At 41.0% G+C, this 14,438-nt stretch overlaps 1 protein-coding gene across 2 annotated transcripts in view; it reads right to left on the reverse strand.

Annotated features, from left to right (window-relative positions):
• ERC2 (ELKS/RAB6-interacting/CAST family member 2) overlaps nt 1–14,438 on the reverse strand; it is an 887,395-nt gene that overhangs the window by 458,216 nt on the left and 414,741 nt on the right. For both annotated transcript variants that reach the window (XR_011233902.1, XM_069473718.1), the window contains exons 8-9: nt 8,712–8,849; nt 1,458–1,598 (exon numbers count right to left, since the gene is read on the reverse strand). Coding sequence is in view for 1 of the 2 variants with exons in the window: in XM_069473718.1 (XP_069329819.1) it covers nt 1,458–1,598; nt 8,712–8,849 (279 nt within the window). In the remaining variant the exon portion in view is untranslated. The remainder of the gene's footprint in view (nt 1–1,457; nt 1,599–8,711; nt 8,850–14,438) is intronic.

Genomic DNA, 14,438 nt, shown 5'->3' on the forward strand with positions numbered 1-14,438 from the left:
CAGACTTGCCTGGCCTCCATAACTGTGTAAACCCATTCCTTGCAATAAATTTCTTAATCTGATTAAATTTTTTAACATGGTTCTGTTTTTTCTAGCAGAATCCTGACTGACACACCCAGCCCAGTGCCAAGCACATTATACAAGAACAATAAAGGTTTCTTAAAATGCCTGTCTGAAATGCACACAACATTGGCACCGTTTACAAAGCTCTTTTCATTTAAAGCTCGTGCTCCAGCGTCATCAAGGTATCTTTTACTTGGAAGTATATGCATTGGTTTTAAGGTGCCAACCCACAGATCTTGCAAGTCAGACCTAGCAGTGAAATAATAGGAAGAAGACTTAAATTCTTTATTTTCATATCAAAGAAATAATCTCTTCTCTGAAAAACTAGTGGGCTTAAATTTTAGGGAATATGGATTTTGCTTCTGGGCATCCTCAAAACTCCTCTTACTCATCAACTCTTTTCCTCCTTCATCTGGATTGCTAATTTAGACAAGACTTTAATTTGTATGGAATTATCAATATCCAAAGGGCGAAGTAATACTGTGGACCTAGCAAACAGACCACTGTGCAGGGGTACAATCTGACAGGGTGGAAGGGCCCATAACAGTCCTAAAAGAAATGGACATTCCCTGCAGACAAAAATCAGTGTGAAGGAGCCATTGCAGACAATGACACATATCTCAGAGTTGTGGAGACTGAATAAAATAATGTATACTACTGCTTCTCCTAGTTCTCCACCAAAGTATCCCCAAGAAAACTGATAGGGTTATAGGTATTCCTTAGGGTACAGGGGATACAGCCCAAAGCATCCTCTCCATAACTCCCAAGCAAAAAATTTGCTTAAGGTATATTGTTTTACATTAAAACTGCAGATGACTTTTATGTTCTATATTCATGTTTGCTATTGTATAAAAAATACTGTTTTATTTACTATAATGTAAAAATAATATTCCAGGAAAGCAGCCACATGTAACCTATACCTTGTGTCCAACATGGTATCACATCTCCTAACCTGAGGGTATTGGGCGACCCTTTGAGAAACACAGATGAATGTAAAGCATCCAACAAAAGGATTAGCATATAACAGACCCTCAATAAAGTAGAGCTATTATGATTATTATTATCAATGCTGTTGTTATCTCAAGCAAAGGATCATGGGACTTTGAAAAACTACACAATCTTCTAAGCCAAGCCAACGTGGTAAGACATAAAAGTTTCAAGGAGCTACACTGTATATGGTCAGCAGAGCACAGAAGACATGCACAGGGCATCACTGATGAATGAAGTTACAGGAAATAGTTCCCTTGGAATTCAGGCAGTTTTATAAAAGAAAGGTTCCCACATTCCCCAGCCTTCACACAATCCCTCCAACTGAGTCTCTAGTCTCTTGCAGCTGTGATGAATATTGGTTTATGAGGACTATCAATGTGGTTCATTTGTTTTTCCAGACTCACCTCTTTCTCAGTCAGTTCAGCTTGTAAAGCATTGACCTTCTCTTTCAGGTCTTTGTTCTCTTTTCGGAAGGATTCTATCTCTTCTAGTCTTTCCCGATCATCTCTCTCTCGCTGTTCTTTCAAGCGCTCAATTATTCTCTCCTGCAAGGCAACAGTCAAAACAGAAGAGGTGAGAACTCATCAGTGTGCATGCCAAAGCACACTACAAAAGAAAATACGAGGCAACACATCTATGAAATGCTCTACAGGAATCAACACACACAAGAAACTCAAAATTGGGTTTGCAGAGAAAGGCTAAGCATAACAGCATTGGGGAAAGACAGCAGAGACAGTTTTTGACTTGTTAATAAAAGTTAGCATCACAGGGTTGCAAGGGATCTTAATGCTTAAGCTCTGAAGCTGTTCTTGGCTCATGGTGATATCTAGCAAATTCCTAGGGCAGGTCTAGAAGAGGGAGGTTCAGGCACCAAGACTCTAGACTTGCCAAAGTCTTGCACAGGCAAGGGGAAGAAGCAGAACAGACTTCTTGGCTCAGCCCCCTTTGCTCAGCCTCCCCAGCTGGCATCAAAGAGCCTTTTCTGGTTTCTGAAGACAGAGTTGCTTTGGTTTCTCCAGCTAGACAGGGGACCGAAGGAGAGCAGGACCGAGGCCCTCTCAGACTTAGGGCTGGACCCCTAGTGAGAACTTGAGACAAAATAAGCAGCCTACTGTGTATAGATTTTCCAATGTGTCTGGGGATATTTATTTCTGTGTTTTTCTTCCAATGGTTTCTTTACTATTAGTAGAGTCTGAATTCAGTCTCAACCAGTCTGAACAAAGTTCAAACAGCAGCTTTCCTTCACTGAGGGCTTACTGCACATGAGGTGTTGTGATGTGCCCTCCTCATGAGCCTTCATCACACCTGCAAAGGCAGAACCGGTGCCACTGGTGACAGTGTAGAGGGGAGGAAACCCAGAGCTCAGAGAGGCAAGGCGGCCAGCTCGGAAACAAAAGGCCCGCCCTGGCATCCAGGGCTCTCATTCTCAGTCATACTCACAAGACCACACTGCCACAGAAATACGCCTGGAGCCATCTAAGAGATGTGAGGGTCTGTCTTTTACTTTCATACTGAAATGAAATACTACCCTGGTAGATATGTTTTCCAAAAACGTGGAACCTGACTAATATCAAAGTAAAACCTTTAGAAAAGAAAAGAAAGAAAATTCCATCTGAGTGAAGCTTGATTTATATCTCTGAAATTAGTTTCAAAGTATCTAATACATATCTGAACTTCCTTTTGGATGACCATGTTAAAAAATATTGGTGCAACAACTGTGCCTAAGGATGCTGATATTATCTTTTATATTTTTATAAGTATGTAGTACAAGACAATGCCCGATACAGAAGACAACTGTAATACAGTATTTAATGCGGAGGGAAGACACTCAGCCTGTGATTTAAGATCCCCCAAGGATCTGTTCTACCCCAGTGAAAATAACTTATGTATCTAATGCTTTCAAGGAAAAAAAAACTATCATTACTGTTTTGCAATTATTTAAAAACACTTTAAGTGAAGTATATTATTACAACAGTAGGGGCGGAAATAGAACAAGTGAGTCTATCAATTGTCTGTATTTGTTTCTTCTTGATTCCAGTTACAGTCCTATTTTCCTCAACCCATGACAATGACGGGCGGATGATTACCTGATCTGCAAGAGAAGGAAATGGCCACGGTGTGTGGTCAGTCTCTCAAGGGCTTTTAATGATTTCAGCAACTGAGCCGGGCTGCCTTTTACATACCCTACCCCCGATCACCCAGCCACCAGGCCCCCTCTGTCCCATCACTTCCACTACATGACTGTTGGAGTGACATTTCTAAGGCTCCAAACTGACCAAGTCACCTCACTATTTGGAAACCTTCCCAGGAATCCCTGTGGCTGGATCATGTGGCACTTACTCGCATTCAGCACCCTTCACACGGTTTCACCACGTGTCGGTCCCCCCAGCTCTGCTTCCCAGAGGGTAGCACTAAAATCCTACGACTCCTTTTGAGCCAGTGCCAGGCAAACGGTCTGGCATACTACAGGCAATTAAAAAGGCTGAAGGAAGGAAGGAGAACTCAAATGAGGGATCATCTTGGCTTCAAAGGAAGGGTAATAAAATTAAGCAGGCGTGTTAACAGCCACAAGGTGTCAGAATCATTTGGAAAATAAGTTGATTTGTTCTAAGCACTTGTACTATTGACTGGGCATCGATGACAAAAAAAATCAGCAAGCACTATAATGTTTTTAAGTGTTATTGATGATTCAATACTACAAAATATTTCTCCGTCAATCACAAAACTAATTTAACTGTCAGCTGCGCAGGGCCAGATGTCAAAAACATGTGTTAAAAGGCCCTAATATGCCATGATCTAGTTGATTAACAACTAACTTGCAGAAATTCCAACAATGTGTTCTTGTTTTAGTCTTATTTGCATTGGCAAGCGTTTCTTGTGCACGCATCTGGCTCTGCACAGGTCTAATCTATTTGTGCTTTATCACCGGGTGGGAACTGAATTGCAGTGGCCTCCAGCTCTGCTATCTGGCTTTCTCAGCTGCTTATCTGCAGTGTGGCTACAGCAAGGCTTGGCGAGACCGGCTTTATAAATACAGTGGGTTCCGTCTCTTGAGCTTCTGTGTGTCAATCCTAGAACGAAGCCATACTCAATCTTAATTCACTGAGCAGCATTATTTTTTTGCACACTCTTAATAGTTGAATAAGTTCTTGGAAATTAAAAGGAATAACACACTCCCTGAGATGCCGTAATCCAAGGGAAGTGGTGAATGGTGCCTGATGGATTCTATTTGTCAGCCAAAAGACAGCAAATAATTAAATGTATTTATAAATCTATAATTTTTTTTATTAATCATTTCAGTTTTTCACACCATGCCCTGTTCCAAAAGTTCTATGCAATTAAATGTGGATAAAAATGGAACTTGTGAGGGAAAGGACATGTAAAGGAGACTGTGATATTGTCAAAAGCACAGAGATCAGAAGGTTTCGGTTTGGGTCCTATTCTATCATCTGTGACTGAGTGGCCTCAGGATAGTCCAGAGGAGGCAACAAAGTCTCAACCAAGGGCCAACTCAGACAGGGTGGAAGTAGCTTCCGGGACAGCTGGGTTGAGAAGTCAGCATGTGTCACAGCTGATTAAAGATGTCTATTCAGGCCCAGAAATGGGGAATGATGCTGCACACATCCAAAATGTTCATTTCTGGGCAAATCATTTCATCTTGTTAAGCTCATTTCCCATATTTAAAATGGAAGAGCATGGATTTAGCATTTCTCGAAGTGGAATCTTCTGAACCCTGACACTAGAATCTGTGAGCAGGCTTCAAAATCACAGGTTCCTGGGCTCCACAGGAGAACAACTGAATCAGAATCTCTAGGAAATGGGACCCAGAAATCTGTATTTTAAGAAGCTTTCTAGGTGAAAAGATTATTTGGATACATCCAAAGGTGTGATGCTCACTGGAATCAATACTTAAAATAAATCTTGTATTCTTTGTCTTATGATAGAGACCTTTGCCAGTTCCCATTCAATGGTTTTATCTGTGCTTTTCAAATAAACTAGCATTCTGATTTGGGCACTTTTTAAAAATTCCCTCCAAATAAATTGCTCTATATTCACTTTTATTCTTCATTGCTATAAAAGGCTAAAAATCAGATGCAAATAGGGTTTGAGAAGGAATAACTCATAGGCCAAAGCTGGTGCACAGAGCTCTTTTGTTTGACTTGAGCATCATAAATTTTTAAAAATCTGAACCTGAATGTTATGAGATAGGTCGGGGCTCTCCAGCTTGCCACAGTCACCAGTCACCCCTGCTGCACTCCACCAAATGCACCTCCCTCATTTCTGTTCATGGCCCTTCTAGTCATCTAGGTTCTCAACTTCTCATCTATGGTCCAGTTTCAGATGTCATGTGCCTGAGACTGCAGATCAGCAAACTGAGTAATTCACTGCCAAGGTAGATACAGAAGAGAATGAAACTTAAGAGGTCAGCTAATTCAAATGTGCACTTTGAAGATGAGGCCCCGAGAGGAGAAGAGGCTCGCCCCGGTGATGCAACCAACAAGCAGTGAAGACAGTCTGTGGCGGCCACCCTCCCACAGACCTCAGCTTTCCTCCCCCAATACCCCCTCAGCCTCAAAGGAAGCATTTAAATAAAGGGAGTTTGTTTCAGATTTGGGAATTGCTTTAGGATTTAAGCTAGAGTAAATCAAATCTTAATAGGGCCCAGAAAAAAAATGATAAAATCCTGCCAAGAATTCATGACATGGAAAATTATATGGTATGTGTTTACTTCTGTGAGTTTTAAGAAAGAAATCAAGGGGTAGAAATGGGCTGACAGCACATCACCCAAAAATGCAAAAGGGACACATAATCATTAAAAGCGTTTGAACCAACATCCCCCATTCCAATTTTACAAACAAAATTACTACAGAGAGCTCTGGAAACAAATTCCTAAAAGTTGAAAAGAGAAGAGTATCTTTCCCTAACCAGTTATCTTATTAAAAATTCTTATAAGTCTTCAAATAAAATCTTATAATTCTTAGAATTTAATATTAAATTTTAAATCTAACAATTTTAATAGGACCAGGAAGACTTTCTGGCCACAGAATTCTAGCTCTTTTCCATAGCTTCTATATTTTTATTGTAGAGCACTGGTGCCCAGACCAGAGTATACATCACCATCACCTGGGGAGCTTGCTAAGGTGCAGTTCCAAGGCCCTACCCAAGGTTCTGATTCAGTGGCCACAGATGGGGTCTAACAATGTAGATTTTCAACAGGCACCTCCTAGAAATTCTAAAGTAGCAACAGACTAGCCTTCTTTAGGATACACTGGCTTAAGGAAACAGTAGGACATTTAATCTAATTCCCGATCATCACCTAAGAGCACATTTAGGAATAACATTAATCAGGTGTTGGGCAGATGTGGGGGGGGAAGGGATGGGTGTACACATACATAATGAGTGCAATGCACATCGTCTAGGGGATGGACATGCTTGAAGCTCTGATTCAGGGGGGGAGGGGGGCAAGGGCAATATACGTAACCCAAACTTTTGTACCCCCATAATATGCTGAAATAAAAAAAAAAAAATTAAGATATTAGTAAAAAAAAAAAAAAAAAAAAAGAGGACCTGGTAGAGGGAGAATTTTTTGCCAAGGGCACCCAGCTAGTTAGTGAGACTGGCCCCTAGATCTCCTTCCATTTGATCTCACTAACCCAGAGTTTATAGACGGTAACAGTAGGGAATAAAGGAGCTGATGCTGCTACTACAGTATGGCATCCAAGAGGAAAACCCCATAACAGCCCTCGCATTTGCAGGCAAGTCTTACAAAGTGCTACAGAATCAAAAATGATGAGAAGGATGAAGAAAAGGAATGTAACAGACCTACTCCCCTATTTTTATAAGATTTCTTTTGTTTCGAGCTGAATTTGAAAAATTGTGTTAGTAACATAGGCTTAAAAATGGCACCGACACATTACATGGCCAACCAACAAATAGGCTGTCCCTCCTCAGAATTCCTAAAGGACTCTACCCCCACTGCTCTTGGGTACTGGCTCTTTGACACTTAGGAAGTGTTGCAAACTCAACTCGAGTGTGATAGCTACAAGAGGTGCCCAGAGAATGAATGAATGAATTCAACCAGAATGAAATGGACTAGAATCATTTTAAAAGTCAGTAAACATCAGAATGACGTCTTTGCCTAATGGAATTCACTAATTCATTCATTCTTTTATTCAAAGTAATCCTTTTAAATGTAAGTCAGAAGGAAACCCTCAGGATGGCATACCTTCCCCTTCAGAGTAAAAGCCAATTTTTAAAAGTCTTTTCTCACAAGGAGACCTACTGCCCCTACTCTTCCCACCCCCTCGCACTTGCGCCCTCTGCCTAGTGCATTCCCCCTCCAGGAGGGCTCATGGCTCACCCTCACCTTCTTCAGGTCTTTCCCCAAATGTCACCTTCCTAGTGAGCCCATGCCTGGCCACTCCACCCCAGTATTCTCTGTACCCCTCTCTGCTTTCTTTTCCTTTACAGAAATATTACCTTCTGAAATCCTATGTATTCTGTTCATTTATTATCTGTCTCCTGCTCACTCCCATTAGAATCTAAATTCCGTGAAAGCCAGGATTTTCACCCATTCTCTTCTCTGCTGCGGCCCAAGGCCCACAACAGTGGCTGTCATGTGGTGGGGGCTCACTCAGTCAATATCCACTGAGCACATGCTATGTAGGTGTTATGCTAGACACTGGGAATGCCAAGCTACTAACACACATAGGGTATGTTGCTTGGGTGTGGAGGCCTGCAGAGAAGACTAATTAACCACATAAAAACAGATGAATGAACAGTTAACACTGTGACAAGAGCACTGGAAAATCCATGGTGTTCATGAGAGCATAATGGGGATACCCAGAAGGTGTCCTAAAGAAATGATTCAGAAAACAATAATAATAAATAGTGATAACTTATTACACCTTGTAAACACATTCCATATTTTAATGCATTTTCTCTTCAACATAATCCACTGAGGTAGGTATTATTATTATCCCCTTTTGCAAATGAAAAAACTAAGGAACTGAGAGGTTAAGTAATTTGTCCAAAGTAGTAAGTGTCGGACCTAGGATTTGAACCCGGGCAGTCTGGCTCCCAAGTCCACATTCTTGACACACACTACAACTTCCTACCAAGCTGACCTCTCAGAAGAGGAAAAATTAAATCTGCAGAGTAAAGAACATTCTCAGCTGGGTAACAGCATGTGCAAATCTGGGGCAGAAGGGAACATGGTGTGCTTGAAAATCTAGAAGGCCAGCATAGCTAGAGCACAGAGAATAGGGGCAGAGGGATAGGGGATGGAGGAGGCTGGAAATGAAGTAGAGAGGGAGGGAGAGAGGGAGAGAGAGGAGCAAGTGGGCAGGCGGGCAGAGAGGGAGTTGGTCAGATGAAAGCCAGATCGGACAGAGAAATGGAACCTATGGGCCAGGTGGACAACTTCAGTTTGTATCATCCCAAGAGCAATGACAAGCTGTGAAAGTTTTCAAGGAGGGTCAGGGTGATGTGATCAATTTGCGTGTGCCAGGGGTAGTATGGGAGTATGAGGCTCAGCCGGGACTATAGGTAGTACAGCAAAGGGAGAAAAGAAGGCACATTTAAATGCATTTGGATCAACCCCTCCCAACCTTGTTCCCCTAAGTCTTGGTGCCCACCGTTGTTGAGTTCAAGCTCACCTTCTCTGATAGAGCCTCCTCTAATGTCGCCAGCGCAGTATCTGTATTGCTGGAATCCGTCTGCAAGGACTTCACTCTGTCTTTCAGATTGGTCAGTTGCTTGTCTTTATCCCTAAGTTGTTCTTGCAAGTTTTCAATCTAAAAATAAAGATCACCATTTGAAATGCATACTTCATTACACATCCAGGGCCCAAATTCCTGAAATAGATCTGTTGTTTTTTTTTGTTTTTTGTTTTTTTTTTTTTAAAAAAAAAAGACTTGAGATTATGGAAACTGTCAGCTTTACAAGATTACACTTTGACATAGTGTTAGACTCAAGGCCATTTTGATGAGACCCTCATTCTTCTGTTTAACTTTGTATTTAAATGGTGATATGGATGAGCAGAGTATCTCCCTCTGTACAAATGCAAGCCCTTCTGACACAGGTCAGCACTATTATTTCTACGTATTTCTATCCTTTTACCAGCCTTTTAAGTCTCAAGTCCATAGACCTAAGCTTGGTACGGTGAACCAGAGAAATGTTACACAGGATTAATATTAACACATTGATTAAACACTTATTGGGTCCCTTTCTGTACCAAACACCATATCAGTACACGGCAGAAACCATGTAGTCATTCACTCACTCCTTTACTCAGTATTAAACTTTGTGATATGCCCAATGTTGTCAAGTGGCTGTTTCAAAGTAACCACATGAAAAGCCAAGTAGGTTATCACCAGCCGACTGTTAATGGGAAGAACTTGCGATATAAGTCAAATATAACAAGTACTAAACACTCCATTTGGCAACTAAGTCATGCGCTGGCAACCAACCAGCCACTTTCATCCACTATCTGCAGCCTGAAATAAACACACCAAATAGTCAATTATAACGCCTGCCCAGGAACAGCAGCAAGGACCTTCTCCTGGGCTTTGCAGACATTATCATTCATGTTTTTATTCTCTGCTTTCAAACCATATATTTCTTATCTAAGGATTAAAAAAAGCCCCACTACATAAACAATTTATTCATATTAAGGGTTTTAAACTGACAAGGAAAAAAAGCAGTACAACTCTGAGATAAGTCCATTCAAAATATTTGTATTCTACACCCAGCTCTCTCAGGGAATCATTCCAAATGCATGTTTCACAATGTATGACTCAAACAATTTTTTTGATTACTTAATTTCTTTAGCATGAATCTGGAATGGCAATACAAATAATGATAGTCATAGCAGTAGTAATGAAGAGGAGGAGACAGTGACAATAACAACAGAAATGGCAGCAGATCTAGCACCATCAAAAATAGTTCTGAATGCAAAGACAATGATTCTGCTGACCCTCGATCTAGAGGACATGGTCTCGGCTACTTTTTCCAATGGTTACAATGAATGTGGACTAACAGATGGATTTTTTTCCTTCCTCCCTCCTTTCTTCTTTTTTATTTTTCCTTCTTCTGCCTTGAGACAGACATGCTAGAAACTCAGGTTAAAGGTCAAACCATTTCCTTCATCAAAATGCAATGTGTTCCCATCCAGCTGCCACTGTGAGGATTCACTGTCCCCCCATGGAAAACACAGTGACTCAAAAGGTGTGATCACCTCCAGTCAAAGCAAAGGCTTCTTCCATTCCAGACAAGTGTTCATGTGGTTACACACCCCCATAAGCAAAAATATGTGCAAGCAAGAATGTGGATGGTTTTGTGTCAGAATGATAGTAGTTATATGGAAGCCAGCAGCTGAGAGGACTGACTCTTCCAGAGAGAGTGTACAGTATTACTCTGAGTACACACAGGCATACATTTGTGCACACATGTCAAAATCCATGGTGGCACTGAGCTAACTAACTAGGCCGACCTGCCCACCCTGGGAGGCAGTGTCCTGGGCAGGGGTAAGGGGACTTCCTCTCAGGGTATCAGCCCGGGGGCAGAGGTAGGCACTGATTTCAAGAGACTTTGAGTACTGGAAATAGAGGCCAAAGAAAACTGGCTGAGTGAAACTCCCTGGGACCTCCCCTAATAACCAGGAAGACTTGAGAAGGTTGAAGGTCAGGGGTTCTACCGGCATGCAGGTAGGGGCTGAGAGATAGAGAAACGTAGGATGCGGAAACCTTTAGACATCGAGGTGGCATATCTAATTATTTGACACCTAAGAACCCAGCAGAAGAGCCAGTGATACCACAGGCAAGACTGACTAACACAATGGAATTGGAGACACATTTATTGAGCTAGGGATGTACCACTTTAAGAAATGCTACACAAGGATCATCAAGAATGATTCTTAAGTGAGAAAAATAGGTGTAGAACATTATGGGGAATATAGTCTCTTGCATAAATGAAAAATAAATCACTAAATAGATAAATATATCTGGGAAAAAATCATAAGAAATTTTAACCTTTAGGGGAAAAGATTTTGGGAGAAGGAAGAGGGGAACTTCTACTTTTCATTTTTGTACATTTGTGTAGATTTTTGCTTTAATTTTCTAACCATGTAGGCTTTATTATTGCTTTAATGTCAACCAGGATTATCTAGCTGGTATGACTATGGGCCATTTTTAGTTTATATTTGTATATAAAAATAATAAATAATGTATATGTGAGTAAATGATAAATAATTTAATAAACAACACAAATGCCTACTTAAAACTAAATCGTCCAAGTTACCAGCAATTACATATTTAAACCATGGCCTATTATGCATGTGTTTAAAATCATGTTTTCATACCATTTACTAACTAAATGGAAATAGCAGAATCTTAAGAAAAAGGCAGAATATAAAATAATACAACATTAATTTTGTAAAAGGAAAAAATTCTTAAAAGAACAAAAACATACACAAAAAGAACTCACTAAAAAGTTTTATGTGGCAACGGGAGGACTAATGATGTTACTTTTCTTCTTGCTTTTCTGCATCTAGCAACTTGTTTTCATTGAACATAATAAATAGAATAAAAAGATATTATAACACCTATTACAAAATATCATAATGGTTCTTTAAATGAATTTTAAACAATAAGTTTTTGCTTTTTAAAAGGACTCCTTTGCAGGAGAAAATGTTCCTTTGTTATGCCAAAGAGGATCAAATTCTTAAAATTTAAATTTAGGAGACTGTGGAGAATGTAAAATTCAGTGTCTTTTTAAAAAATATTGCACCGCTTTCCCATGTTCACAAATTGTTATGATATTTACAAGAAAAATGTTTGGAACCTTTTTCTTCAAAGGGTGAGGTTGTACAAGGTTCAAATAGTAGGAATCAGAAAATAAGCAAATTGAAAACAAGTATTAGGATGGGGAGGTTTAGGGGTGGAAAGTGAGGGGTTTTTGAGAAATTTCACATGTTGCAAAAATGGAATCCACTTTAGCAACACAAACAACTCACTGGTCACTGTGACAATAAAGCAAGAGGTGGCCTGCACACGGGGCTGGAGAGAAACCCAGCCCTTGCCTTTGACCTGCCTTTTAGTCATGGCTGGGCAGATTCAGAAGGAGCCTGCCCTGTGGAAGCAACATTGTGCCTTCCAGGGCAGCATCCTGGAGAGGGGGTGAGAGTGGGAGGAGCGCAGGCCCTAGAGGTAACCTGACAGCCCTAATCCTGATAGCTTTAAGCTGCTTCTGAAGCTCTACCCAAAAGCTAATGGGGCCCTTAACTCTGGGCTTGCCAAGCCTGAGGAAGGCCAATGCCCAGAGGGAGCTCTGTTGTGTGTTTTCACACAAGTGCAGTCCCCAGCACAAAGGCGGTCATTGACTTAAACAGCCACAGCCCCCTTGACTCCATATTTGCTCTTCCTCCAATTTGGTCTCCATGTTGCGGCCAGAGTTACCTTCCTAAGACGCAGATCTAATTATACAACTTCCTCCCTTAGAATCCTTTAATGGCTCCCCACTGCCTCCCAAATAAAGCCAAAACTTGCTAATATCATGCATAAGGCCCTCCAAGGGATGGTCCATGTGGTCCTTTACCGTCTCCCAGCCAAGCCCCAACCCTGCCAAACCACTCCTGCTAGCTCCTAGGACCAGGCTCTCTTTATGCCTTCCCCATCTTTGCCTATCCATTTCCTCTGCTTGGAATACTCTTCCCACTCCAACTTTTCACCTGTTCAAGTCCTACTCAACACTTTAATATCAGTACATTCCTTGCCTCCTCCAGGATTTCTTCTCTGAAGCCACCACCACCACCACCCTTGCCAAGCCAGGTTGAGTCTCCTAATCTGCATTTTTCACACACTATTAAATTTGCCTTTTTACTTATCTATTTCCACAATGATGAGCTCAATTAAGACAAGAGCTCTACCATACTCGCTGCAGTACCCAACTGTGCTGGCAATACCACATATTAACTTATTGAATGAATGAAAGAAGGAAGGAAGGAACCCTGATGTAGAAGTGTCTTGTGAAAAAGGAAAATACCCCAGTTGATGATGGCTGAGTCCCGTCAGTTCTAGGATTCTACAAAGAAGAACTTAAAAGTGATGGACAAGGTCTACATATAGTCTAAAACAGAGGACCTAACATGCTTAGGGATATTTATAATTTCAAATACTATCCCCCAAAGGTATCTTTCTGGTTATTTTCATTATAAGATTCTGAAATTCAGTTACTAATAAAGTTTCTTTTCTCCATAAGTTTCTTTTCTTATCTCTGGAGTCTGTGTTATCCACACCTAGGGTATCCATTAAAGTTATTAGCTAAAGCAACAGGAACAACTCAATCTGATTTAAGCAAAAATCAGGGAAATTCAAAAAACTGCTAGACAGGCTGGAGAACAAAGGCCAGGGAAAATAGCCCGGAATGGTGCTCAAAATTTTGATGCAACTGGTCTAGTGCAGATGCTGTTGCCCCAGCTGCTAAATACTAGACAATGAGGCTGACAGTATAGACCCAGTTGCAACGGATCATTAGACACCACCACTAGCCCTACAACTGTGCTGCCCCATGGCCTTGACCTTGCAGTCACTGCAGCAGAGAGTGTCCCTTATATGCCCAACATCCCAATGACTCTGGGTAGGCACATCTAATGAGCAGAGCCTAAGAAAGGCACACAGCCCAACTGCAAGGGAGGCTGAGAAACCAAGTGCTGGCATTTTCACCATCAAAAGTGAGATACCCTTTATAAAAGCAGAAGAAAGTTCAGAGTCTGGGTGGCCAAAAAAATGACCCATATCCCCATCACCTTAGGGAGAACTCTGGTGTCAGCTCCTGAAGCAGCAAACTGCACCACCCTGGAAAAATTACTCTGAACTCTCTCTCTCTCAAGTTCCTACAGACTTACAAGGCTAGGCCTTCTCCAAATATGGTCCATATTAACAGTCTGTGATAACCACAGAAATTGACAGTGTTTGCATATCACCCCAATATTCAAGAACATGATCCATGGCCTTGTCACCAAGAGCAGCATATAGACAAGTTTGGGTGTTGCTGAACTCATGTGTCACATGTGGCCAGAACTGTACAGATTATGCACACAGTTGAATCACATATTGTTTCAGGACAGATTGGAAATTTTTAAAAAAAGAAAAACGTTGCTTGGGAAGCATAAAATTATAGGTCTGCTAATCTCTCACACTCCTTCAGAGATACCTCAGGATGCCCTCCGAGCGGAAAAGGCAAAGCTGGTTGCTGGTACAGGGTCTACTAAACCATTGATTTAACACAAAGATTTAAATCAACCCATGGTATTATATAACTACATAACTGCATAACAAATTGCCACAAATTTAACAGCTTCAAACAGCATAAATAATTATCTCACA

The sequence above is a fragment of the Eulemur rufifrons genome, chromosome 7 (genome assembly GCF_041146395.1).
Source record: "Eulemur rufifrons isolate Redbay chromosome 7, OSU_ERuf_1, whole genome shotgun sequence".
NCBI classification, from domain to species: domain Eukaryota; kingdom Metazoa; phylum Chordata; class Mammalia; order Primates; family Lemuridae; genus Eulemur; species Eulemur rufifrons.